Raw genomic sequence first — 27637 nt, 5'->3', positions numbered from 1 at the left:
GGCAAAGAGAACATCTTTTCATTACAGATGGGGTTTAAGCTGTTTTACAGTTAAAGAACACTGGGATGTAGGAGCCCAACAACAGTAGAAAAATGAAGCCTATTTTCTGGTCTAGTGAAAGGATATTAAGGAAATTCTTGTATTTCCAAATGTTTTGTTTTGATCTTTTAGGTTGCAGATTTCAGACATGCCATGGAGATGGCAGAAAAGGTGTGTTAAACAATGTCTGTCCTTTGGTACTTTCCTTTCAGGACCTCAGGCTGGCAGAATGAAACTTATCACTTCAGGATCCAATTAGAAGAATTAATCATGTCCTGAAGTAGGATCAAACCTACCTATCTCCTCCCAGGGGATAACCCAAATGCTGCCAACACCATTTGCCATCTTTGAATATAAGGCTATTATATATCAAATTAAGCCTAGCAATTTTGCCTAATTTTGTTCCTTTCCCAGTTCTCCATTAAAAAAAAAAAAGTAAAATTATAACCATGTCTCATACAGGCTCAAGTAGCCACAAACAACAGTTAAAAACTGACAGAAAAAACTTCTTCAGGACCATTTTTGCTGGAGTCCATCTCCTGAGTGCCACTGCTGGGCTATCACCAGTGTGAAGCTTCAGGGAGCTTCACTAATGAAGGGAAAAAGCCCAGGTAAGAGGAGGTGAACATACCAATGTGTGGGGAAAACCTGCTTCTAGAACATTCTTCTGTGATCCACACTTTAACACCTGAGAACAGGAGATGTAATAAAGCCAGAAGTCCTGAACCAAACCTCATTAAAGCAACATTCACCCACTGGCATCAACATTTACTATGAATAGTTTTCCAACAGCAAGTTTCCAGGAGACCGTGGGAAACCTTGAATTGTCTGAGGCAGCTCCAATGAAACATTTGAAAGCCTGTCAGCTCCTGCACCAGGCAACTTTCAGAAGTCATTTTCCTTTGAGATTTCAGAAATGCACTTATCTTGGTACAGAACAAGAATGGCAAAACATGAGCACTTGAACTCTTCCCCTCATCTCCCCAAGCAGACAGACTAACTGTGTTGTGGCCTCCCCTGTGCTAGAAATGCCAGTACCTTTCTGTCTCTGCATGTCCTGGGAAAAAAAAAGAAAAAGCATATCCTAATAAAATCTTCCACAATTGAATATGTAAAGAAGGGAGTGGGACAGCAAGCTGAAAAAAACTCCTGTAACACAAAGCAAACCTGAAGTTTCCTCCTGAGAGCTTTACTGATCTGGAAACAGCCCAAGATGAGGAGCTCACACGGGCAGATTCCAACAAGCCAAATGGAAACCACAACATTTTCTGAGTTGCCTGAGGTACCTGAGAACCTGATCCACGCAGAGCCAGACAGACTCAGACTCTCAGGTTTATCAGGCACTTTGCAAAACCTGTCTGCTGTGAAACTGTATCACAAAAATCCCAGGAAAACACAAGCCAGCATCCATGTTATGATCCCTGTGATGGTTCAAAGACTTGACACAGCTCCTGCCAGACTTCCTTAGAGAAAAGAAAGCAACTGCTCAAGTGCAGGCTCTCCTTTCCCTCCAGTCACTCTGACTGCTTTTCAGAGTAATGAGTATTTCAGTCAGCACTCCAGTTTCCATGGACCTCTGCCCCAGGCCTATCCCCTGTCAGTGTGCAATACAGATGTGGAGGAGGGAATCCTGTCCCACACAAAAAAATACCCCATGGATCTCCTCTCCAGTGAGAGAAGGAACAAGGAGTTATCACCTGTCTGCCCTGGGCAGCCTGAGGACATGACTTACATTGTCCAAGTCCTTCCTCAGTGCAATCTTGCTGGTGACCAGCTCGTGGGCGAGGTCGTCGTTCTCCTGCTCCAGTCTCATGTTGGCTTCCTGCAGGCGCCGGTTGTCGCGCTGTGGGGACACAGAGGGCTCTGAGGGACAGGGACAGCAGGGACAGGGACAGCAGGGACAGCAGGGACAGGGACAGCAGGGACAGGGACAGGCAGGGACAGCAGGGACAGGGACAGTAGGGACAGCAGGGACAGGCAGGGACAGGGACAGCAGGGACAGGGACAGGCAGGGACAGGGACAGGCAGGGACAGGCAGGGACAGGCAGGGACAGGGACTGCCCAGGGGAGTGTCTGGCACTCAGAGCTGCCTGTGCCTACACACTGATGCCCACCTTGCTTCTGCAGAATGCAAACACAACTCCACCTGCATGGAATTCCCTGGGATAAAACCACAGCCATAGTGTAAATGTAAAATAAACCCAGGATTACCTTGGGAAGACACCAGGTATAAATAACTCTGCTCAGCCATTACTTGCTGAGCTACAGAAATGGTTTGAAGCCTGCAATAGTAGGGGTATCATTGTGCCATCGATACCTTGCCAGGAGTTTCCTACAAGTACTGCTTTTCTTGGCCCAAAATTGAATTTGTATGCTGGAAACAGGTAAGAGAGAAGAATCCTGGGAAAAATACTCTATTTTCTCTCTCTTGTTATAACTCCCAGCACACAGATGGATACTAAAGAAAGTTTACATAAAACTTCTCTGATTAAAACATGTTAATTTATTGTATCTACGTCTCTCTGTGTGTTATTGTGGTATGTGTATGCATATGTAACTTTATATGTGTCATTTATCCTTGTATTTATTTATTTCATAAATAAACTATTTATAAAATTATGTGCTTACTGCAGTATACCTCATTTGAAATTAGAAAGAGAAGTAAAAGCAGGAGAACAACCATGGAAGGCAGAGTTAGAATCAGTCAGGCATTTCCTTTCTGTTCATGGCTTGTGGTGCAATCAGCACGTTAAACAGGCTCTACTGAACCAGTTCTATGAGCCCAAATAAAAATTCATGCTATTCCTTTTCTTGCACAGCTGGGCTCACAACAACCCCATCCTGATCAACCTTGCCAACAGGGAGACATTCCCTTCACGTTTGTGGAGCTGATTCCCCTATTGCATCCAAATTGGTCAGAAAACAAAACCAGCTCAAAAAGGAGTCAAAATAGCAACTTCCTATTTGTTAAACCAGACTGGAGAAGATAAAGTATTACCTCAAATCTTTCTATAGGATCCTCCTGTTGAGCCTGCTGCTCTCTCATGGTATGATACTCCTTTTCATATTTCTTCAGCTTCTTCTGGCTAATCTAAATTAAAGCAGCCCATTAGTTCCTGCCCAGAAAATTGATAAAAGTACACAGCACACACAGAACAACTGAGTCAGGCAACTCCTGCTTTCTACACAGCACAGTTCATGGCTTCACCCAGTTCTGAATGCCAAACCCTGTCCCACTCAATACAGTGACAGCAGCCTGATCCTGTGGAACAGGGGGAAGGTTTCAAACAGCACCCAGAGCATCCTGGCTGAGCTCCCCAGTGGTGCTGCACAGCCCCCTGGTGCTGCACACACTGCAGAGCTTCAGCAGGACAGAACCCCCTGAGACCTGGCTCATTTTTAGACTGGCCTGATGCTGAGCCTTCTTCAGCTGCTTTTGAAGCTGTAACATTTATCACCACACAGAAGCATTTGGTTTACTTTACATGAGACTGTAAATGCTGAAAGGGCAAGTGCAGGCTCAGCTGACATTTCTGCCAGTGTCACTCAAGGCCAGCAGAAAACAGCCCCATGCCTGGGGTGTCTGGGCAAGCAGCAGCACCTCAGGGGCACAAGAGCTCTGTCCCTGGCTCTGACACACACAGCACCAGCAGAGCCACTCTCACAGACCCCCAGATTCCCCTTCTGGGAGAAGGGACAGAAAGGTGATGCTGAATTTGGTATTTCCTGCCCAGAGTTCAAGTCCTGCAGGGCCAGGGAGCACAAGGGAAGCTGTAACAGATCCTGACCAGCATTTTCCTGGTGTCACCTGTGCCAGAGGTTACAATAGCAACACAGACCATGCCAAGGTCACTGTGAGCATTTCACATGCAAGACATTATGCATCTAAATGAAATCTCTAGCATTAAAAGTTGCACCTAAACATTTATTATTACCTCAGTAAACCAAATAAATTTAAAAGCCAGGGCTAAGATTTCCTCTTTAAAAACCCTTTTCTGAGAAACAGGTTGAATTTAACAGGCATAAATGACAGGCAGAATGGAAAATGTGTTTGGTTTCCCTGAAGCCTGGTTTCCTCACTACCAACCTTCCTGGGAAGGAGCTGCAGAAAGTGGTGGCCAAGCTCCCTCTAGTGAGAGCTGACCAGAAACACCTCTGTGCACCCGGGGGAACAGTGCAGAGATGCCAACCATGACCTGGAGTCGGCCCAGCCCCACCACAACCGCAGGAGTTATTCCTGCACCCCGGTCACCCACCTAGAGAATTAACCCTTCACTGACAATGGAGCCAATAGCTTGAGGTGATCGTTTCACTGCTCTGCCCCTGCTCAAACACTGCCCAAATTTTGGGGTTTCAAACCCCAAACCTCCTGCCATGTGAAGTTAGATCCTGACCATGCCAGAGGAGAGGAAGGCAAGCACACCACTGTATTTTCATCTTCTACTTTTCAAGTGCATTAAGTGAGTTTTGCCTATTTTAGGTGATGTTGAGCAGATTCATCATTGTCATAAATTCCAGGCACAGGAGGCCTGGGAAGCCAGCAGGGATTCTGGGTTAGCAGCAATGAACACTGATGCCATGTCCCACCACATCTTTTCAGGGGCACAGGAGGCAGAGCAGCTCTGCTAACATCTGCTGCCCAGAGATGTGAACTCCCCATCCCTGCAAGTGCCCAAGGCCAGGCTGGACAGGGCTTGGAGCAACCTGGGATAGTGGAAAGTGTTCCTGTCCATGGCAGGGGTGGAATGAGATGGGCTTTAAGGTCCCTTTAAGGTCCCTTCCAACCCAAACTATTCTGTGATCCTATGACTTGATGGCAACACTGAGGAGTGACTTTAAGAATCTGGTGTTGTCTCCAGTTGATGACTTCCTGACCTCCTTTCCAGCAGAATGCTGTTCTAATCACAGTGCCTTAGCCAGGCTACTTCTCCCTTCCTATAAATTATTTATTTTGATATCAGGCCTTTTTCTGCTCAAAGAAACACTTCCAAATGCAGAGCTGGAGATTTCTACTGACAGCAAAGGACTCATATTTTAGGTCAAGGAAAGCAATTACATGCAGCATTCCCATCAAGGAGGTGATACAGAAGTGTTCTGTGCTGAGCCCAGCAGTGCTTCCTCCACAACCTCCCCTTTAATGCCCCCAAAGCACCCAGCACCCCAGGACACCATGGGCAGCCTTGCCAGGTCCACTCAGAGACTGCTTGTGCCACTCCACACAGCACTGGGAACAGGGAATTTTGGCAGAGTGGGAAGAGGAACAAATTGTTATTTGGAAACATAAAAGGCAAATGCACTCATTAGGATGATGTGAACCAGATGCATGTGGAACATTTAATCTGTGGCTAATGCTAAGTGATTAGAGAGATAAAATAGCTTTATTCTTGATTATTCTGTAATTTCTACATTAGTTTCACACAAGATGTGCTTGAACTCTGTGCAGAATACTGGCATCCACACTGCTACTACACCTGGATCACAAAATGCCTGGAATGTTAACACACCAGGGAAGTTGTGTACCTCCACACATTCCACAAAGAATTCCTCTAGGGAATTTAAGGCAAAAGGATACTTTGAACCAAGTCAGTGTATTTGACATGGCTCTCCATGATCATAGCAATGAATCTGCATTTGCCCTGGGGCTGGAGGCAGGGGCTGCTCCCAGGCTCAGGCTGCAGCAGTCCCTGCCAGGCTCAGGCTGCAGCAGTCCCTGCCAGGCTCAGGCTGCAGCAGTCCCTGCCAGGCTGAGGCTGCAGCAGTCCCTGCCAGGCTCAGGCTGCAGCAGTCCCTGCCAGGCTCAGGCTGCAGCAGTCCCTGCCAGGCTCAGGCTGCAGCAGTCCCTGCCAGGCTCAGGCTGCAGCACTCCCTGCCAGGCTCAGGCTGCAGGAGCTGCTCCCAGGCTCAGGCTGCAGCACTCCCTGCCAGGCTCAGGCTGCAGCAGTCCCTGCCAGGCTGAGGCTGCAGCAGTCCCTGCCAGGCTGAGGCTGCAGCAGTCCCTGCCAGGCTCAGGCTGCAGCAGTCCCTGCCAGGCTCAGGCTGCAGCAGTCCCTGCCAGGCTGAGGCTGCAGCAGTCCCTGCCAGGCTGAGGCTGCAGCACTCCCTGCCAGGCTGAGGCTGCAGCAGTCCCTGCCAGGCTAAGGCTGCAGCAGTCCCTGCCAGGCTCAGGCTGCAGCAGTCCCTGCCAGGCTCAGGCTGCAGCAGTCCCTCCCAGCTCACCTTCATGTTGCAGGCCAGCTCCATCAGTTTCTTGGCGTTCTCCTCGGAGCGGTACCGCTTGGGCAGCTGCACTCGGAAGAACTTTAAAGCCCCTTCAAAGTCAGTCAGCAACAAATCATCCTTGGTAGTCTGAAGACAAGGAAAAGCCATTTTTTTACAGTTATTGAATCCCAGAGACAATAAAGTCACAACAGCTTGGGAAAGCTGCAGTAAAATTGCTGCTTCTTAACCTTCTGCAAAGAGTGTTTGTTTCTATTTCTGCAACCTTCTATTCCACCCCCCAAAAAAAGCACTGTGCTGCACAGGACATGCCAGATCACAGCACGTGTGCCACAGGCAGTTGTTAGCTTCTCAAAAAAACCAACATATTTTTGTAACAGCCATCTTAATTTTTACAGTGTAATATTGTATACTCACTTTTAACAATCCCAATGCAACATTGAAGATAACACTTATTCCCTGGAAAGAAAAAAATAATGACAAAATAATTTGATTGTTCAGTATTTACAAGCTTGGATAGAATTTATTTGGTGGGTTTTGCTGTTTGTTTAACTTCTGTCAAATGGAGAACAAGGATAAATGTGTAACTAGGTGCTATATAAATTAAAGGCACAAAGAATGACTTTGCAAACAACTGGCAAAATATCTTTACTGGAGAGTCATTAGAGAGAGCAAAACAATCAACACTGGTTTTACTGCCTCCTTAACAGTCTGAAACTCTAAAATTATGTTGTGCATTTTATTTTATTTCTTAATGAGTACTTGGTCAGCTCAAGATAATTTGACTTCTAAAAGCCCTGATTCAAATGCAGTATTATATATACACCTCTACATTAAATTCTGACTTCACAAACTGGGCTAATTCATGCAATGAAAAAAAAGAAAGTGACTCACTTTAGGACAGAGTCCCATGGCATCTCTTGTGCCTCTACTCCTCCAAAGGGTTCTATTCATATTGCCCAATTAAATGAAATACAAACAGTTCTGTAGTCAGGAGTAGCTCACACCTTCTCCAGGGGTCCCACTCATAACCATGACACATTGCTCATCCTTACTTCAAGATCCTGCCTTTCTTCTTCCCACCAAGTTATTCTTTCACTATTACTTTAAAATGATGGAAAACTTCTCTGTGAGCACATTTACTATTTATGAATTGAAAATGTGTTTCTAAACAAACAGAAGTGATTCTCTCCATACCATCTGCTGCTTTCTATTCCACTGGCACACGGACAAAGCAAGCAGCAGACACAGGGAAAGGGCAAAAACATTGACCAGGAGGTTTGTGAATGCTGAAAGCCTTCAGTAAAGGCAAGGCAGGAAATCAGCCACTTCACAGCAACAAGTGCAGATCCAAGAAGAATGGATGCATAAAGTTAGCCAGCAAATCATTAACTAACTCAAGGATGCTTCAGTACAAAATGGGATTTGTTCACTGATGGTAATAAGTGCTGACTGTGATGACACTGCTCACCCATACCCTGCTCTAAACATGATTACAGACAATCTCTCAATATAAAGAATTTTGCTCTCTAAATATAAGTTGTGAAATATGGAGAGACTTCAGGTTTTCCAGGAGAAAGAGTTTCAAGCTTGTTAGATTACCAGCAGGAGAGTTAGCTGGGCCATTTTATACCAAATGGCCTCCATGCAATAATATGATAGGAAAAAAGAAGTCATTGTTGTGTGTAACACAACTTACACATTTGTAACTCAGCTCCATCACACTGTACAGACAGACACAGACTTGTCACACAGACTCACCAGTGCCATAGGGAATAGGAGATTATAATCTTTTATATACCTATTGATTCCTAATTTTAGTTAAAATGCTGAGAATCTTTATCATTGCAGAAATGTAACACTCCTCCATAAAAATATCACACCCTGCTCTGAGAGAACAGATAGTAACAAGGACATGAACCAAGATAGTGACAAACTGTCAAAAGCTGGGAGCTGTGCAAGTCTCCAATTATAACACATACCTCACATAGGAGTAAGTCAATAATATGGAAGACCATGTAGAGAGGGAATTTTGCAGTGAACAGGGTGAGGAACCACTGGGAAGCATACATGTGTGCTTCAAGGCTGATGTCCAGAAAGTGGTTGTACAGATCAGGAATGTATTCCTAAGAATAAAACACACAGAAGCACTGAAATTAATTTAGGCTATTTTGGAACTGCAGCTGAGCCCTCAAACTACAGAAGGGAGTTGGGTGGAGTGACCATCAGTGCAGGGTCCTGCACCCAGCAGGTGTGACAGGAACAGGCCTGGGGCCTCCTAAGGATGGCAAAGGCTTGTGCTGGGGTGGATGCCCAGCAGGACCTGGGATTTGCCTCAGGAGGGCCCAACAGGGGCTGTGCTGACACCAGAGCCACAGCAGAGCCACTCCAGCTGTCAGGCACATCTGCCTTCAGCAGCACCACTGCTCTGCTAGAACACCTGGGACAGTCCTCACTCACCACCCTTCTCACAGCCCACAAACACCACTCACCCCTTCTCACAGCTTACAAACACCACTCACCCCTTCTCACAGCTTACAAACACCACTCACCCCTTCTCACACCTTACAAACACCACTCACCCCTTCTCACAGCTTCCAAACACCACTCACCCTTCTCACAGCTTACAAACACCACTCACCCCTTCTCACAGCTTACAAACACCACTCACCCTTCTCACAGCCCACAAACACCACTCACCCTTCTCACAGCTTACAGACACCACTCACCCTTCTCACAGCCCACAAACACCCTCCATCCCCCAGGAATCAGCCAGAGCTGCAGTGCAGGATTGGGCCCATTCTCCCTCCCCATGTCAGCCCCACCTGCATGAGGCGTTCCAGCTGATAGAACTTGCAGTGCAAATCTTCAAAGTTCTGTTTGAAAAGTTCCCTGAGTCCATAATCAAACATGATTTTGACCAGAACACTGAAAGCTTGTTCCTCAGGCATCTGTGGGACAGGAAGGTGGATTTAGCACTGAGCAGTAAAACCTTTCACATCAGGTCAATCTGTCTGAACCTTCCTTCTCCTCTGACTGAAACTATCACTACTTTTTAATCCAGTTTAAATGCAAACAAGAGTATTATCACACAAAATGAGGTTTAGTGTTGCAAATGGCATTTCAGTGGAATAAACCACCTCTCAATCACTCAACTAAAAATACATCTCCAGACATGAAGACCAAAGCAGTTTCCTGGTGTCTTTGTTCCAGAACTCATCAGAATCTGAATTTTACAGACCAGCCTCACTCTTTGTTACCCATGTAAAATAAGGCAGAAGCAGTATTACCAGAGGATGTTAAACAGGATCTTTCCCTTATTCTCAATGATGTATTTCCCTTTTCCAATGACATTATTACATTTGATGTTTATTCATTAGATGGCATGAATAAGAGAGACCAGTAGCTGCTAACAGAAGCACCACACCTCACTACTCAGCACTGGTTTGGGAAGGTTCCATGTCCCTTTCCTGCCAAAAACTGAAGGAAAACTCAAAGCTCATCAGTGTTTTGACATTTTTCCCTGCCCCGAAAATTCAGTTTTAATATTTCTCCAGAAAAGTCTGATTTCAGGTCAATTGCTGGTTTCTATAAAGGACAGAACATCCATCTCAAGTATTCTATTATTAATCTGCAGATGGAGTTTATTAAAACAGAAAACTTTGCTGAAACATTCCAAACTGGTAGTGAAGGACTTGCAGAAACTTAATTTCCTTTTCTGCAACATTTGTTTTTATTATTTATTTTCCCTAGCAGCCACACTCCAAAGGCTGACTTCAAAGAGAATCAAATAAAAAGAAACTTATTTGAAATTTAGCTTTTCTTTAAATGCATACATTATTCCCAGAAGCCACAAGTATTGTTGAAGAGAGAACTCTGGAATAACACATGGCTCAGCCATGAGAGTGAATGTCTCTAAGGCAAGGGACCCTGACAATGGAAATCTGCAAGCAAGCACATCTGTTTCAGTAGAAGCTGTTCTCATAGCAGGAAGCATTGCCCTTCTCTATCTGATTCAGTGAGGAAATAAAGAATTAATTGCTCATCTAGGAAATATTTCAGATTGCAGATACAAAGAACTAAAAGGTTGTTATCATTAATCACTTGGCTTTTGTTTTACAAGAATGGAGTTTACAATCTCTTCTGTATCCTCCCCTGACTTTATAACAGTATGGAAAATCCTTCCCTGAAGGCCAGATTTCCTCTTCCACCAAAAACTGCAGAGAACTCTTCATGCTCAGCTCTGTGGCAGCAACAGCTGGGGAAAAGAAACCTCCAAGCACTGCTGGGCTCAGCAATGCTGAGTTCCAACTACCCTTGAACAGAAACACTGACAAAAAGCAGACATTACTTCGAAACAGAGCAGTCTATAAATATACAAATACAGATTTCTAATGCTCTTGTATTTTCCAAGCCTGAGTGAATCTAAAACTTTTGCTCCTGACAACCATAAATCTCTCTCTAGCTCCTGAACACGCCAGCAATTAAAGGATATTACACTGATGAGATCACTTCTATCAACAGCAATTAAGTTTAAAAAAGCATAATACAGTTTCTTTTAAAAATATGAAGGTGTTATTGTATCCTTCCCTAACCTCCCAAACCAAGAAGCACAAAGACCTCCAGGACAAGAGCCCACAGGCAGCACAGCCTGCACTGAGACCCAATGAACTGACATCCCTTCAATGTCCTAAATACTGCTCTGTGTACACAGGACATGGCAAACACCATCTGTATTTCTGACTGATTCCAACAGAAACATCTTATAAAAAGCTTAAATCTGACCCTGAAACTCTCTAACAAAAACATTTACAGTGCTGTCTTACACACAAATTCCATGCCTACTACTGCTCATGAGTGCAAGCCTGAATGGAAGGGGTCCTAGTACAGGAACACAAGGGCATGAACACTGAGTCCTTACAAACACCACAGCAAGTTTTAAACAATGCACTCTTCCCTGTCTAAAAGCACTTTATTACTGACCAACATATAAGTGGATGTGTGCCCTGCAACTCTATTAGCTGAGAAGTCTTGTAGCCAAGTGGAGCAATATTTATTGTTAGGTCTGAACCAGCTGAGGGTAAAGGCAGCACTCACATGTAACAGCAGCACAGCAGCGAGGAATGACTGGCCCTGGCAGTAGCCAATCTCTTCATCATACACAGAGTAGGCCTGGAAGAGGAATCAAGACTTTACTGGTACCTGTCTTAAGCTAACAAACACAAATAAACCAGAACACTGCATTGAACACAGCTCCATGCAGTTCCCATGGATGGAGTGCAGCCACTGTCATTCTAACAAAGGGAAAATCTGTGACAGCCAAACTGGGATACACAGAGGGCAGGGCCTGCTCCCAGTGATGCACCAACATTGCTGCAGCCTATTAAACCACTTATCTCTAAATAGGTCCCACAGGGATGGCAGGAAGAGGGAGAAACACTAGGAATTCAAAAGAAAGTGCTGGAAGCTTAAACCATTCCAGCTGAGATACCTGAACACACTGAGCTGTCCATTTTTACTTATTTCCTCCTTTTAATAACCAGCTTCAGTGCATGCCTATGGCTTTATGACCTTTATGGATGTACATGGCCATCTCCAGTTACAGAATCTGGCCAGCCTGATCCAGGCTGACAGGTCAGGAATGATGTGAAGTCTTTGCACCAAACACTTCAGTGCAGAGGAATCCAGAAGGGTTTTGGGTCTCCTGTGTGAATAACCAGACCAGCCCAAAGCTCCAGTGAACAGCCTGGTGCCAGAGGCTGCCTCCATCACAGACAGAGCTAACACATCCCCCTTCTTCTCAGCCAACAGCCACACTGCTGATGATGCTGAACACAAGTTACCAAAACCAGCCCAGAAGAATCTAAAGAGTACCTTGCATATTTTGTACAGGGAGTCCTGGCCATCTCCCCCAGTGTCTTTAAAATAATCGTGAGCAGGGAACGTTCGATTGATGTCCCGGGTGATGGCACTGTCCTGGGGAGATTCCTACCAGAAAAAGAAAATAACATGCAAATTAAAACACATCCAAAGAATATAAATTATAACATGCTAGGATTGAGACTTGGGAGATTAGCACTGGGTTCTGTGCACTGCTGTAAATTTAGCAAAACCCAGTGTATCCCAGATTACAGCTGGGATAGATTTGGGTACCTCAGCACATCTGGGGAGGTCAGAGAGAGGCAGAAGGAGCTCACACACACACACACTCAGTCCATTTGTGCTCCAGGCCAGGGCAGTGCAGATGCAGCCACCCCTCAGAGATCCCTGGATGCCAGCACTGCCCAGGCTCCTGGGATCTCACACCTGCAGCAGTCCCAGGCAGCTGTAAGCAGCAGCTGTCCAAAACGCTGTCCCTGAGGTTCAGCTTGAGGAACCACTCCTCATTCCCTCCTCAGAGCTCAATTAGAGAAAATAGATGAGTATGAGCCCTAGGGAGAAAAACATGAGGGAATGCAAGGACAGGTCCTGTATGAGCTGGGGTTTCAATATGAGGAAGATGGAATTTTGCTCTCTGCATCACTCTGACACCATCAGTTTCAGATGCCTTACATTTGGAAAGCTGAACAGTAAAAAAAAAATGGGGTTTAATCTATCCAAATAAGCCTGTTTCTGCTAGGCAAATGAAAAAAGGTTAGAAGTAAAAGATGGTAAAAAAGTACACGATGTAATCAGTGTAAGGAACATTCAATACAGCTTGTAGTTCTTTTTCTTAACAAAATGATTTTTCAAACAACAACAACAAAATTACCACAGTGTGCTTCATTTTCTCTTCTAATTTTAATCCAAGGTTAATGCTCCTCTCTGGGGCTTAACACAGACATTTCATTAGGAAAGCATTATGTTGCTATCAGAATCACAACCAGATTGTTTTGGAAATTATATCAAAAGTACTGTTCAGCATTCCAATTTGATAATAATTAACATGGTAAAGAGGTCTGTCTCATTACAAGGAAATCAGAAACAAACAAAATCAAATGCTCAATAAATTTCATATAAATAAACACCTTTTTAAGTCAAACACAATTATGCTAATGGCTGGCTGTCAACTTCAGCTGCTTTTGCAAGCAGGGAAAGACAAGGCTCAGAAACAATTCTGCAAACTTTAAACATGTCAATGCTGACTTAGTGACCACTTTTAGTTTCTCACAAGTTTGGAAGACTGAATTCCAGTGAAGCACTCCCAGGAGCACAGGCTCTGCCACTGCAGCATCTGTGGTAGCACAGCAGTGCCTTTCCTGAGAGTCACCTGTGTTCTGCTGCAATGGCAAAATCATCTCAAATCCACTTGCCTTTTAATCCACTTATTTAACAGCAGAGACCAAAGCATCTGGTTGGAAACTCTTAAGAGAGGATTCCCAAACAAATCACTCATTATGGCTAAAGAGAACTAATTAGTGGCCTCTCTGGCTTTGCGTGACTTGCTCAGCCCTTGACTCCTGTGTCTCAGTTCAATTCCTCAAGCAATCCAACGTGAGTTCCTGCAGCTCAAACACAGCTTGGAGAGAAAAATCAACGGAAATGATAAGGTTTAAAAAATGTTTTTCAAACCATGGCTTTGAAATCTCCCCATTAGTACAAACTGCTGCAATCCAAGCATTGTGTAACCTTTTCTTTACTCCTATTTTTATACCTTGCTGTGAGAATTGGCTCAATGGGCAATTTCTCATGCTTTCAGGGGACTGGGAACTGAAGGAAACCCTTCTGAACCCACACCCTTCACAAACTGGGATTGAAAAATAGAAAGCTAAGAATGACAGGAAGAAAAAGAAAGTAATAAAGAAAGCAGAGTGGAAACCAGCCATGAGAACTGAGGCAAGTGTATGAAGATTAAAATTCTCATAACAGTTTGCTGTTCTGAAGGAAAGCAGGAAAATGTAGATGCTCAAACTCAGAATATGCCCTTCCTCCCTCTCTTTTATGCACTTTAAAATATTAGGGGAGTTATACTGAAACCTTTCTCTCCAGTTGATTTAAACAGAAACTCTGTGAGTAATTATGGAAAGCAGGATGCAGTCCAGCTGGGAGAAGCCCATTTATTCTGTCAGGCTGCATATAAAAGCACATTGGTTCCCATCTCCTAAACCTGACACATTTAAAATACATTTTCCATGTATTTTCATGATCTTGCAGGGAGCATCCTAGGATCTGCAAACCATGTCATGCAGTTACAGCCTTGATCAACATATTCAGACTGAGACTGTTACTTTAGAAGCTTTTTCTGTAGCTTAAGGCACAATTAAAGACATGGAAGAGCTGGAGTTCCCTCTTCCTGGGACTGATCTACTTGCAGTTTTCAGTAGCTCAGGTTTATTCCTCCTAATCCCTCTACATAAACCCAAGGGGATGAAGAAGCTGCAGCAAAGAATTGCTAAAGGACAAGATTTGTGTGAAAAAAAATGAAATAAGAAACCTCCAGAGAACAGAGGAAGTTGCCTGCTGGAAATGGCTCATCACCCCAAGATCAGCTCCTGTCCACCAGGCTCCTGCAGAAAATCCTCTGGGTACAAAACAAACCCTGCCCTGGACACAGGCTGGCTTCAGAACCACCACATAAATGGAGAAATGCAAGGGGACCAAACTTGAGGTTCCTCCTGCCCCAACCCCCAGAATGATTCCAGCTTTGGAATTTTGCTCCCTGGTGAGTTATCTGACACACCCACCACCAACCCAAACTGTGCCTGACTCTCACTCTTGCCACAATGGATCCATTTCCACATTCCAGGAAGGTCCCTGACTGCAAGAATTCTGCCTGATGGTCAGAGATCACTGTGGGAAGGGGCTGGAGTCTGAGTCCTCCACTGGAATTTCCCTTGCCCTGCCAGGGTGGGAGCAGCACATGGTATGTTGCTGCAAGCCATGGACGAGCCACCCTGGAGTGCACCAAGCCAGGGACAGATTCCAGCAGATCCAACACGCAGAGAGAGCCAAAATTCTGTGCAGCTTCCATGGGCAGCAGCAGGGGCAATATTACACCATGGGGATAAGTTATTTTGAGCAGATCTGTACATTTTAAGTACATTCAAATACATTAAATGGTCTTTTGACAGCTATTTTCAGTGTTAGCAGGATCCTGTGCCACAAGATCTATTTTGCAGGCTGATGGCATTCCCATAATTACTTTCATTAAGCAATATTTACATTCATTTTTACACAGAGTGCACTCCTTGTGTTTGTCTTTGCCCAAACCACTGGAGAAGGTTTTGGTAGGAGGAATTACACCTGTTACTGAGACCTCAAGGAAGTGACACAAACCACACTTTGAGAGTAATGTACTTGTTAACTTCCCACAAGGAATGTTGCCTGCACAATGTGTTACCTGGAGTCAGCACTTGCCCAGAACATTCACAGATAAAAGTATTTGTGGAGAAAACCTGAATAATTTAGACAAATTTGGACTAGTTAGACACTGCAATTGGATACAATAGTGCATTGATACAGCATAGTTTCAGGCCAAATATGGCAATATAGTGCAATTCTAAAAATAAAAGTGAATCCCTTGTGATATCCAGCCCTTTCGCTCTGCTCGTTTCCTTTTAGGGCTCCAGTTTCCCACAGGAAAATTGAAGTGAGGAGTTTGCCTACAGTGCCCTGCAGCATCTATGGACAGAGCACCAACCCCAACCAGGCTGGGAGGCTCTCCTGCCCCTGCACTCACCACAGCACCATTTAGAACAATCAAGATAAGGGGAAAAGGCCCCACCCAGTGCCAAGGAACACCTTCAGCAGCACAGAAACAGAAAAGTCACCTGAGCCAAGCCGTGAAAACATGTGACGTATCATTTATTTCTTAAATGTATTTATGATCCATTCAGACCTTTCAAATAAAGTGTACAAGTGCATTTCAGAATAAAAAACTACACTCTTCACACAGCTCTGTAGAACACTACATTTCATCAAGAAACTTGAAGCAAAAACTTCCTATTAAACCACCCATGCATCCTTTGGCTACAATAATATCACTGATCAACAAGTACTGCTAGTCAATTCGAGTTTCCCTTTAAAGAGAAGGAGCATCCTAAAATATGCACCCCTTCCAGAGACCTCTCTTTAAAGAGAGAATACTAAATAAATTAGCTAGGCTTTTAGGCAAAACAGTAAGGCTACTTAGTACTGTTGATGCATGATCCATATATTTGGAGAACAGGCAATCCCAGGCTATGTGAAATGCGTCAACAGCCCTTGAAATTTTAGTAGTATCAAGGTTACATCAATCCAGAACAAATGGCAGACAAAAATGTAACCAGTGGAACAATCACTGAAAAATGTGCAGTTTCTCCTAGGATGGGAAGTGCTGATAACAGATTCAGAAAAGTGTTTATAAAACCCGCTAAGAACCACATTGACATTCTTAAAATTACATATTGTACAAAGCCCTAAATTCTGTGACTGTACAACCACTGCCCTGTTAAACTGCTTGTTTGGGGGTACATACACACACATGTAAAACACACAGATATACTCATTTGAAAGCAATCAATTTAACATGGCAGTGACTGTACAACTGCACAGCACACAAATATATATATGTATGTACATCTACAGCAAAAAGGAAACAAGCCAAGAGATGTATGACACAGCTGGGGTACACACCATCTCAAAAGGGAATAATACATTTCTTGGAGTTTTAATAGCTCATAGCAAAATTACCTCTTGGAAATAATTATGCAAAGATTTAGAATCAGATATTTACATGCTTCCGATTTATCTAGTTCCATTTAATAATTAAAAATATGCAAGTATTATTTTAACTCCATTACATTTGTCATTTTTGGCTCAACTGTAGTTTTTCTTATTATTAGTCTTAATTGAAAAATCAGCTACAGAAATGTCTATTAAAACCATGGGGTGGAAGAACCCCTCTCCCCTGCATTTTAACAACAGTTCTGAGTTGGCACAAAACAGGCAATTCTGGAGCCCCAACATCAACTCTCCCTCAGCTGCCTTGTGCATGAGAACACCCTTCCCTTGTTGGAGCCAAACAGAGCCAAGGACCATCGAGGAGCCCACCCAGACAGTCCTCACTGTGTCAGAACCAAACCAGAATTAGGGTCAGACTGCCCCTAATTCAGCTGTTTGCTTTTCTCATCTGCTTTGGTGGAAGTTTCTCTCTAGTTCTTCCTAGCAGGGGTTCCACACTCACAGCTCTTTCTCATCTTTTAATACAAAACGATTTCCAGCATTAAAAGGTGCACAAAGTTCTTACTAACACACACATACACATTCTCACCTGTGATTTCATCTACTCTTGGCCTTTTCACCGACATTCAGGAAAAAACTATCAGTTGGAACACAACTTTGTGTAAGGAGCTGGATTGTCTCCCAAACAAAACTCCTCACAACAACCTCTGACAATGTCAGATCTCCACAGAACACACCAGAATAACCCCACTGGTGCCTTCTGCTGTACCAGGAAGGTGGGAAAGGTGCAAGGAGACAGGTGGGACACAAAAACGAGCATCACAGAGCCATGGAGTGGTGTGGGTTGGAATGGACCTTAAAAATCATCCAGTTCCACCCCTGCCATGGGCAGGGACACCTTCCACTCTCCCAGGCTGCTCCAAGCCCCATCCAGCCTGGCCCTGGGCACTGCCAGGGACAGCCACAGCCTCTCAAAACAGAGAGGTTTGAAAGTAAGATCACTCCACTGTATTTCATTCAGCAAAGCAACCTAAAAGCACATGCACGCACAGCCTCCCATGCTCGTGGTTTAATTGTAAACAGCATGTGAAGAAAACAATTTCAAAAGGTACGAATACAATTCTGAAATCCCTGAAGAAAAGACATACCCACGAGTATTAAGAACAGTAAAAAAGCTCATCATTAGCAATTGCAAACGTGTTTCCATCCTGTTGCATTCATTAGAGGAATACAAAATTGAATCTAGTGTTTACATGCTAGAATTACAATAGAAATTAGATTTCAAAGATTACATATGGAGAGAAATGTATCAGCATAGGAACTTGCAAAAGACTGTGCTGTACAGCATTTCTAAAGACAGGAGTCTGTCAAGACAATACAACAATTGCAAATCCTTTCAGACAGTTCAAAAGCCTGGCTGGAGGTAATGCTGCTTTCTGTTCTCTGAAAGGATTAACTGCACCAGGATTTTTAGTAGGTTTTAATGACAATTTAACCTCAAGAAATACCTAACCCCTCAAAAACCGAGGTGATCAGAAACAGACAGGTACCTTACAGCCCTCAGGTTTTATTTCTTTGTACACTAAACATCAATTCATTCGACAGCATCTACAGAAAACGTTTTAAAAAATGTTTTTATGAAATACTTTTAATACTCAGTAATGCTAATATTTAAAAATACTTCACAGTGTGGTACTAATGTAACTTCATAAAACAAGCAACTTGAGTTTGCTAAAGCTCAAAGCCTTACATTATATTAAAATAGTCCAAAGATCCCACACACACACACAGAATCACTAGCACTATAAATATACCTAAGCCACTTTAGTGCAAAGTCTGGTTTTGCTTCCCCTGACAAATCCCTCTATATTCCTGCCAGCATATTAAAATGTCATCCTTTACTAATCTAATTATTGATTTTCAAGGATTCATTTACAGTTGAAATCCCAGAAGAACTTTTTTCAATTTACCATAAAAGTAATGACTTGGTTTATTAAGCATTTGATTGCTTGGTTCACGTGGTCTGTGTAACACTGAGAATGATTCTCATATGCACAGCAAGATTTGAGTTCATCTTTATGAGGAGCCACTCGAATTCACTTCACCTTTTAATGAAAGGATCTCCAGTAATGACCATCAGAAAGAAGCTGAAGCTTTGAATTACAAAATTGCTATCTTCATCTTACAAATTCATAAATAGAAGTCAGAACAGAAAGTCTGGGCTACCTGCTCTGCTCCAGCCCTGCTGTGCTGCACCTCAGGCCTCACACACAGGCAGCTGGAGCCTTCCCCAGTCCTTCCTTCCAAACAAGGGTCTCTCTAAACCCCTGCTCTAAACATTACCTAATGCAATGTGCATCCACTCAGCACTTCTTAAAACTTCTCAGCCACTAAAGCCACTGGTTACCAACCCTCAACAGGTCTGTCCCACAGGGACCTGCTGCTGGAGCACAGCCTGCACATCCTGTGATCAGCCCAGGGATTGCAACACTCCCCCAAAACAGCTCCAGGACAAAACAAGGGGGACTTTAACAACTCCAGTTCTCAGCTGAAACAACCACGAAATCACCAGCAGGAGGATCAGTTCTGACTGCACAGATTGCTGAAAGACATCTGAGATGTAAAGAAACAACCTGGGCCAGGACACAGGAACATCACTTCTGTTCATGTTTCATTAACTGCAGAAGCTCAGGAGATGCAAATGGATATGGGTGAGACAAACACCTCCACAGAATGCCTGCAGAGCACACACACTGGGGCGTGCTCTCCACTCTCAGATGACAGAACTCATCATTGTGTGGAAACCATCAGCAAAGCTGCCTCTATAAACAAACACTGCACCTGTCTAGAAAACAACATCACAGGACAAAAACCAGAAAAGCTGACAAACAAAGTACATCCCACCAGATTAACTCCCTGTGCTGGAACACTCAGCCAGACCAGTGACATGGACTGGCACCACCTGAACTCAAATGAGGGACGGGCTGCTCATCACCCCAGGTCTGCCCCAGGCTCAGAGCAGCTGCCTCCAGGGAGCAGCAAAGCAAAAGCAAGAAGGTTAAACTCCATATTTAAAAGAAGTGTGTATTGTAAAGACAATGACCCACATTAAATACTCCATTGTTTTGACCAGCCTCCAGCAGGTTTCCTCTCTTTGTTTCCCTCGGCCACAACTTTCAGTTTCTTTCTCTAAACACAAGTACACCTGGTCCTACACTCACTAAACTTTAATTTTGAAGACCTGTCCCCTTCCAAAAACAGAACTTTTGTATTAAATGCCTTTGCTTATGTGCAGAAACACCTTTTGAAGCAGTACCTCTGCAAAGCACAGGCAATAATGGAAATAGTACTGGAAGTAAGACATAAGCCTAGAAGCCAGCACACTTCTCTGTAGTGAAAATGGGACATTCTCCCCCCATCCCAAAAGAGGGGCTGCTTGCTTTGATGGAGACAGTCTGTAAAACCTGAGCAGCTGCAGCCTCCCCAGGCCTGGCCTGACCACAGCCCCACACACACAACACCATGCACTGTATAGGGAATATTAAAGATAACATTTGGATAAACTGGGATTAAAATCTGAGTTTATCTTGAATGACACCACGGGAAGGATGTGTTGTATTCTGCAAAGTCATGGAAGGGAAGAAGAAACATTTCTAAACCAAACAATAAAATAAGGGCCAAGTCAGGCAAAAGTTTCAGCAGATGCTTCAAAAACTCAAAACCAAACATGTGCTAAAACAACAGAATAAAAAGCCTTCCAAAACCTCCGCCTCCTTGTATTAAGTTATCTAAAACAGATGAATTGAAAAAATTTTAGAAGGGTCTTTTGTCTGTGAAGTCTGAAGGCAGATTCCTGTGCTCACATACTGGTTCCTAATAAATATTGTTTTAAAGCACCAACCTGACTTAGAAGTTCTGTCAACTTCAAACCCTGATGTGAAGACCAGGCTGAAATATTTCAGACTTCCTGACTCATGGAGTTACTGCCTTGATCATCACAGCACTTGGGAACACCAGGATAAATAGCAAAAAATCTGCAAATTGGATTTGCACACTGAATGTTCCCATCTCCTATCACACCCAGGCCTTGGAAGTGTCTTTTTTCAGAACAGACAAACTGAAATTTGGGGTTCTCACACATAAAGCCTTTATATGAGCTGGAGGGAACAATGCCATTGGGAATTCTCTGTCTCTTGCAGTTCTCTGTGCCTCAGTACTTTGTACCCCTTTCTTCCGGTCAAAGACTTGTGACAAACATCCAAAACTGCCCCTTGGCACTCTGACACTGAGCCATGTCACAATTCCAAGTAGTAGAAACATATTTCTGACTGATAAGAAGCTTAAAAACAAGTACAAACTCCCTAACAACAAACAGACTGCAGAAGCTGGTAACATTTAACAAAAAAAATTAACAGTAAATAATAGTAAAACTTTTGTTTGACACAAAAGATTTCTGTTGAGTTTAAAAATAATGTCCCTTGATTGAGATCATAAAAAAATAATATTTCACAGCTATTTTCCCAGTATATTTGAAGAATGACAATATAATCACAACCTAAACTTCCAGTAATCTTTAAAAAAAAAAGGGCTTCTACATGAAGCAAATTACCATCTTCTGAGAAGCTGTGAGTATAGAAATCCTTCCCATGGCACTGAAAAAGCCACTGAACTGCATCTTGCAAATTGAACCTTCCAGCAGCTTAATTTGAAAGTGAGGCAGATAACTCTAATAAAAAATAAATTTATAGTCTGAGATGGAACTTCAAAATTAGTTCATTTAATCATATCACAACCCCATTTTTATGAAGATGCAGTTTGATTTCTGTCCTCTCCTCAGCGTGGCATTTATCTGTGCAATGCTCTCACCACTGATTTCCAAAGCACCCAGCCTCAAACAGAGCCAGAAGTGGTTTCATTTCACATGTGGAGGATGAAAATGATCCAGCTGCAAAGTTTGCTGCCTGAGCATTCCTAGCACACATTGTGATGGGAATGACCCCTGTGCTGGGTGCATGACAAAAGGTGTTCAATGCACTGCTGAGAAACAGTCAGGTGGGTCAAAATTCTTTTTCCCACCATTGGCACAGTGAACAGAATTCACCCCCTGCAATTTCACTGAAGACAACAGACTCTAATGTTATAAATATTTAAAACATCTAAACACATTCTACACATATTACATCAACATTAAATTAAGAGGGAAATAATGTAATTTAAATTTTTAAAATATCAATAAATTAACACAGACAAAAAGAGAAATATTTGACACTAAAACTAAGCTACTGAGGCAACACCAGAAGTGTCTGTAGAGTGGATGAAACTCGAATGCATCAATTGGCTGCAACTCCTCTCCATCCTAATCTCTTGGAGACTTCCAGATTCTGATTTTCACCTCTTACAGAAAATGTCTGAGCTGAGGAAGACTTGGAGATGAGTAAGGCAACCGAAAACAGCCTGGCTGTCAGGAATGTTAGAACTGAACCTTTGCTGCAAAGCAGCAACAGCTGCAAGAATGCATCTGGATCTGGATCAGCCACCACGCTCCAAGTGCAATTCCAGGCTCAGGGCTGAAGGAGCAACTGCTTCAGCTCCAGTTAAATCTCTATGCCATGATTTAGACCCCTTACCAGCTTCAAAAACCTGCAAAATTCTCAAAAACTAGCACACAAAGCTCCTATTTAAACCCTCTATCTAGCCATCAAAAACTCCAAAAGCAACAACCTTTGCTTTCCAGCTTCCACTTAAACCTGAAACTGCCATTTCTAGGGTTTCAGGCCCCAGCAGATTCTTCTCTTCTATGAAGTTTAATCAAATGCTATTTCAATGACACACTGCATCATTTCAAAGACTTGGAAATGTTAGATAAGGTGAAGATTCAGAGAAAGGCTACGGGGAGTTTACCTGAGAGGCTGTTCCAAAAATACCACACACACACACTTTGATATTAGTGACTAAAGCCCTTGAATTGTTCCCCAAAGCCCACCTTTGCCATCACCCCCACAGAGCGCCCGAGACAATCAGCCACCATGTGCTGAGAGCTCATTATCCCACTTGTTCTGCAGGTGAGTCACTGCAGCCCTGTGCTCCCCCAGCCTGCCTGTGTGGAACCAACATTTCGGCTGCGAGGGCTCTGCTGAGCCCATCACCCCGGGCGTGTCTGCTCGGATCCAGCACCAACCCCCTCTGCTCTTCACTACAGAGAGAGCAAGAAAGGGTGCTGTGAAGGCAGCAGGGCTTAGACAACCTGTGCTCTTAAAATTTCAGATGAACTGAAGAGGATGTTGATCTTGAGAGGTTTGGACTGGCTAGGGATGAAGTAAGTTGGAAGCTGATCTAGATCACTGAAAGGCTTTGCCCCAGAGCCCTCCAGCAGGAGGGGGCAGCAGGAGCAGGGGGGTCTGCCCCATCCTCCCCTGAACAGGTACACAAATCCAGGAGAGCAACTCAACCAGCACTGAGTGCTGACAAATACATGCCATGCCAAGAATGCTTCATCCTGCTGCTCTCCTTCCCTGTTTCCTCACTGGCAGCCCCACGAGACTGTACTGGAGCAAATGTGGATGGGCAGCAGGGCTGGGCTGTAGCAATCGTGGCATGTGATGGGGCAGAGACCAGCTGGTATCCTCCAGGGCAAGGCATGGAGAGGAGAGGCCAGGGCTCACAGCACAGCAGAGGGTGGGGGAGTTTGCAGGAGGGACAGGGCAGAGTATTAAAAATATTATCTTGATCTAGAACAACATAGACTTGAAACGATTTAACAAAAACAGAGCCTTCCCTTTGGCCAAGAGAATTACCCCAATTCTAAAAATATCACATTATTTTTCCCTATCCTTTTTTCATTCCCACTGTGACTAAGAGCACACCAGCTGCAGCAGAGGAGCTCAGGGAATTCCCCACTCAGCAGCCCAAGGCAATGACGGGAAGCACAAGGAGGGGCACAGAGGGTGGATGGTCAGGGGCACAACCTGCTCAGAGCAGGACAGACAGAGGGACAGCCCTGCACCAGGGACAGGGTGACACTGCAACCCCCACTACAGGAATACTTGGTTCACTTTCGTTTCCAAAATGGCATCAGTAACAAGACAAGGATATTCTTTAGGAAAAATTCAACAATTTCAGAGCCATTCTGCCTTCTTAACAGCATGACAGTACTCAAAACATTTAATCTAGGCTAGCTTGAACAAGCTGTGGTCAATGAGATTTGGTTCCTAAGATATTGCCTTTGTCTGACCAGTTAGATATGCTTTTGCCAACAGGATTTAGCTCCTGCTATATTTGAACCATCTTTAATCCCATGAAGGCTAAAGAAAAATGTCTCTGATTTAGCTCTGTGCACTTATGAATAACTCAAATACTACAGTTAAATTTACAACATAGTTCTCTTAGCTGTTTAGAAGACAATTGTTTTCTTTCCTTTCCCCTTAAGTTCCAGTATGTAAAATATCAGAAGAATTTAGATTAAAAAAAAAAAAAAGGACATGTTATTTTTAAAGTTGTTCTTGAGAAAATTTCCACATACAAACCCGCGGCATTTCTCCACTGGTTTGAGAACAATTTTCACATGTTGGCATCATCCTTGAGTGGCTGCCACAACTCTGGTATCATAAAGCAACACGTACTTTCTCTTAGCTTATCAAAACACATTTTATTTAACTGCTAAATTTGGTCTGATCCAAGTTTTTCTTCCTTCACAGCAAACAGGAAAACGCAGATGCCGCACTCTGATCCAAACATGCATCCTACCAGGGAAACGGGGCACGGAAGCCAGATCAGCCCTACCAGAACAACTGCCCAGACCACAGGGCTGCACTCACGGCTCATTAACACAGTCCACACTGAAACGTTCACATTGTTCACTCCTGTTCTAAGTCCTGTCTAGGTAGCACTGAAAAACATTGTTTGGCCCCTTCTGTTCTGACGCTGGAACGTTGTGTCAATATACTTTGGCATATATTTAAAAAAATCCCTGTAATATACCATAGACTGTGACATTTCCACTTCAGATCTATCATTTACATGTGAAGCACGAATCTCCAAAGAACCCAGTAAAGCTGTAAGAAAGAACTACATTTTGCCGAAGCTCTCAGACACCCACTCCATTCAGTCACACCAGCTGGAGAGGTAAGTGTCAAGATACAGCTTTATTCTTTAAAATGAATGTGGAGGTGAAACTCCACAGCCTCCTCCACAGCAACCATTTTTTAAAGTGAAACCACAACAATATGTGCTCCTGATCCTTCTATGTCAGCAGCATTTCTCAGAAACCTTTTTGCAAATCTGGGTATCTTAAAATCGCATCTAAGTTATTCTGCAATCTACGCAATTGTCCCTGCACTTCCCAGTCCGGCTGACAGGCGTCCTAGACATGACATCCATTGGAAGATCTTTTGCTCCTAGAGGTAGAGGAGTCCTTAGCTACCCTCTGTCTAGCACACGAGGCACAGATGGCCCCCGAGAGACGCTTCAGCCCCTTCTGAAAGACACTGTTGGAGAGACTGTAAATAACACAGTTGCAGAAACTGTTGCTAATGGCAAGCCAAGTGGTCAAGAAGGACGCCACGCGGTTACTGTAGACATTGGAGCTCTCCAGCAGGAAATAGATGATGTAGGGCAGCCACAGGATGTAGAAGACGCTGGTGATGCGGAACAGGACCATGGCATAGCGCTTGTCCGGGCAGGGCTGCGCCTCCCCGGCCTCCCCGTCCTGCGAGCTGAAGCGCACCCGGCGCTCGTTGATCTCCTTGGTGTGCTGCTGGCAGATGCGGAAGATGTTGAAGTAGGTGAAGCAGACGATGAAAGCGGCCGGGGCGTAGAGCATCACCACAATGAAGAGGGTGAAATAGGGGTCGGTGTTCCAGGAGCTGGCGCACCACTGGAACACATCCCCGTGATATCCAGGCTTTCCCCAGTGAAAGGAGGGTAAGAAGACCAGGCAGGAGTAGAGCCAAATGGTCAATATGCAGATTCGCAGCCTCCAGGGGGTAACCAGCGTGTTGTAGGTCAGGGGCTTCGTGATGGCAATGTACCTGTCAATGCTGATGCAGGCCAGGGAGGCCATGGAGACGCTCTTCAGCACTGATACCACATAACCAAAGATTTGGCAAACCAAGGACTCACTTAAAACAATAGGATAGTGCAGCAGAGACAAAGAAGGCACCAGACAGCTCACGCCCACCAGGAGGTCAGCATACGCCATAGTCTGGATGAAGTAGCTGGTGGTGTGGTGGTTCAGCAGAGGTGCACAGTGAAAGACAAATATCACAATAATGTTGCCCGAAATAATCAGCACCATGAGGAACACAATAATAACAACTTCCAGGAGGCAAAAATTGATGGTCTCCAAATAGCTAATGGCCAGGAGACAGAAGGGCCGGCCACTCTGGTTGCCAACCAAAGAGGAGTTCATCTTGAGCACTGCAGTGATCTCTACTTCATGCTCCTGCCTGCTGCCTGCAGCCACTCCAGGCAGCTGCTGTCATTGCGGCTGGTGCTGTGTGTGCAGCAATGTCAAAACCGGAGCTCCAGTCCCCAGGGCTGCTCCAGATGCTGCTGCTGTGCATTGTCTGCAGCACAATTCCCCTTTAAATCCGGCTCCCCGCCGCTGCCGGTGCACCGGGACCCAGCGGCAGGCATGTCAGCAACTTCCCCGGCGCACCGGAGAGAGCTGATACCGATGCCCTCCCGGGTGAGCTGCCGCGCCGAGGAGGGATGAGGGGCTGGGGGAAGAGGGAGAGGAACCTCCACCGAGTCAGGACGAGAGTCCTCCCAAAGGCTGACAGAGAGAAGGGGAAAGTGTTTTACAGAACCGCCTCTCCCCCGCGCTGCCACCTCCGCCGCTCCCCTCGTTCCCCACGCCCTGCTCAGCGCTCCCCGCCGGCCCCGGCTCCAGCCCCGCTCGCTCCCCACGCCCCGCCGGCGGCAGCGGGAGGCGATGCCGCCTCCCCGGAGCCCCGGCAGCCGGGCGGGGGGATGCGCGGCGGGGAGGGCGGGGGTCCAGCCCTTCTCCGCTGGCTCCATTTTGCACGGCGCTTTTGTTCGCCGCCTCTCCCGGCCCCGCCGCCGCCGCCGCCCCGGCCCCGCCGCCGCCCCCCGCCCTGCCCGGGGCCAGCCCGGCCCCGCCGCCCCGGCCCTACCTGCGGCAGGGGAACAAAAGCGCGGAGCATCCTCGGGCGGGCGGCGTGCGCTCCGGCCGCGGCGATGCGGAGCCGGGGGCGGGGAGGCGGGAGGAAGGGGAGGGAGGCGGCGGGAGCGCGGGGGAGGGCGCGGCGCGGCGGGGACCCGGCGGGGAGCGGGCCCGCAGCCCCGGCCCCCATCCGCCCGCCCCGGCGCGCACGGAGCCGGCAGCGCCGGCCGCAGCCCCGGCAAGGCGGCTTGGCCCTGCTGCGGGGGCGCTCGGCGAGGCGGATCCACGGGCGGCGGTGGGAGCCTCACCCGGCGCGACCCCGGCAGCGCACGCGGGTCCCGGCCCTGCCCGTCCCCGCCGTGCCGCAGGGACACACACCCAGCCTCACACCCAGCCTCACACCCAGCTCCTCCTCCTGCACCCCTGCACGGCGAGCGCAACCGTCCATCATCACCGCCCTGCATTCACGCGGTTCGGCGTCACTTAAAGGCTTCTCCATGCCAGCCCTTTCGGGGAAATACCTATTCTGGAATAAAGGTGCCTTTCCTAGGTGTGGTGTGCGGCGCTCAGGAGACACCCGAAAGCAAGGGCAGAGCTGAGAACGATGTCCCACCATTA

The 27637-nt window shown here is 45.5% G+C and overlaps 2 protein-coding genes across 4 annotated transcripts in view; both read right to left on the bottom strand.

Moving 5' to 3' along the window:
- RABGAP1 (RAB GTPase activating protein 1) overlaps positions 1–27637 on the bottom strand; it is a 63697-nt gene that overhangs the window by 6560 nt on the left and 29500 nt on the right. For 2 of the 3 annotated variants that reach the window (XM_033077909.2, XM_033077911.2), the window contains 8 exons: positions 12130–12243; positions 11353–11427; positions 9081–9206; positions 8238–8381; positions 6673–6714; positions 6256–6384; positions 3038–3130; positions 1772–1882 (listed from right to left, as the gene is read on the bottom strand). In XM_033077909.2, coding sequence (XP_032933800.1) covers positions 1772–1882; positions 3038–3130; positions 6256–6384; positions 6673–6714; positions 8238–8381; positions 9081–9206; positions 11353–11427; positions 12130–12243 — 834 coding nt within the window. Of the gene's footprint in view, positions 1–1771; positions 1883–3037; positions 3131–6255; positions 6385–6672; positions 6715–8237; positions 8382–9080; positions 9207–11352; positions 11428–12129; positions 12244–27029; positions 27075–27637 lie in introns of those variants that run through there. The other variant, XM_033077912.2, reaches the window with a different exon arrangement.
- On the bottom strand, positions 16018–27120 carry GPR21 (G protein-coupled receptor 21). Its single transcript, XM_033077913.1, has 2 exons — positions 27030–27120; positions 16018–26668 (listed from the first exon to the last, which is right to left on the bottom strand). Exon 2 carries the CDS (start codon positions 26300–26302, stop codon positions 25256–25258), a length of 1047 nt encoding a protein of 348 aa, XP_032933804.1. The 5' UTR covers positions 26303–26668; positions 27030–27120; the 3' UTR covers positions 16018–25255.

Source organism: Catharus ustulatus, chromosome 21, assembly GCF_009819885.2.
Source record: "Catharus ustulatus isolate bCatUst1 chromosome 21, bCatUst1.pri.v2, whole genome shotgun sequence".
Classification (NCBI taxonomy): domain Eukaryota; kingdom Metazoa; phylum Chordata; class Aves; order Passeriformes; family Turdidae; genus Catharus; species Catharus ustulatus.
Note: the sequence above shows the minus strand (reverse complement) of the source record. Positions and strands in the feature narration are given on the sequence as shown.

Excerpts from the sequence above, each read along its gene's own strand:
- GPR21 (XM_033077913.1), bottom strand. The coding sequence starts at position 26,302 with ATGAACTCCTCTTTGGTTGGCAACCAGAGTGGCCGGCCCTTCTGTCTC.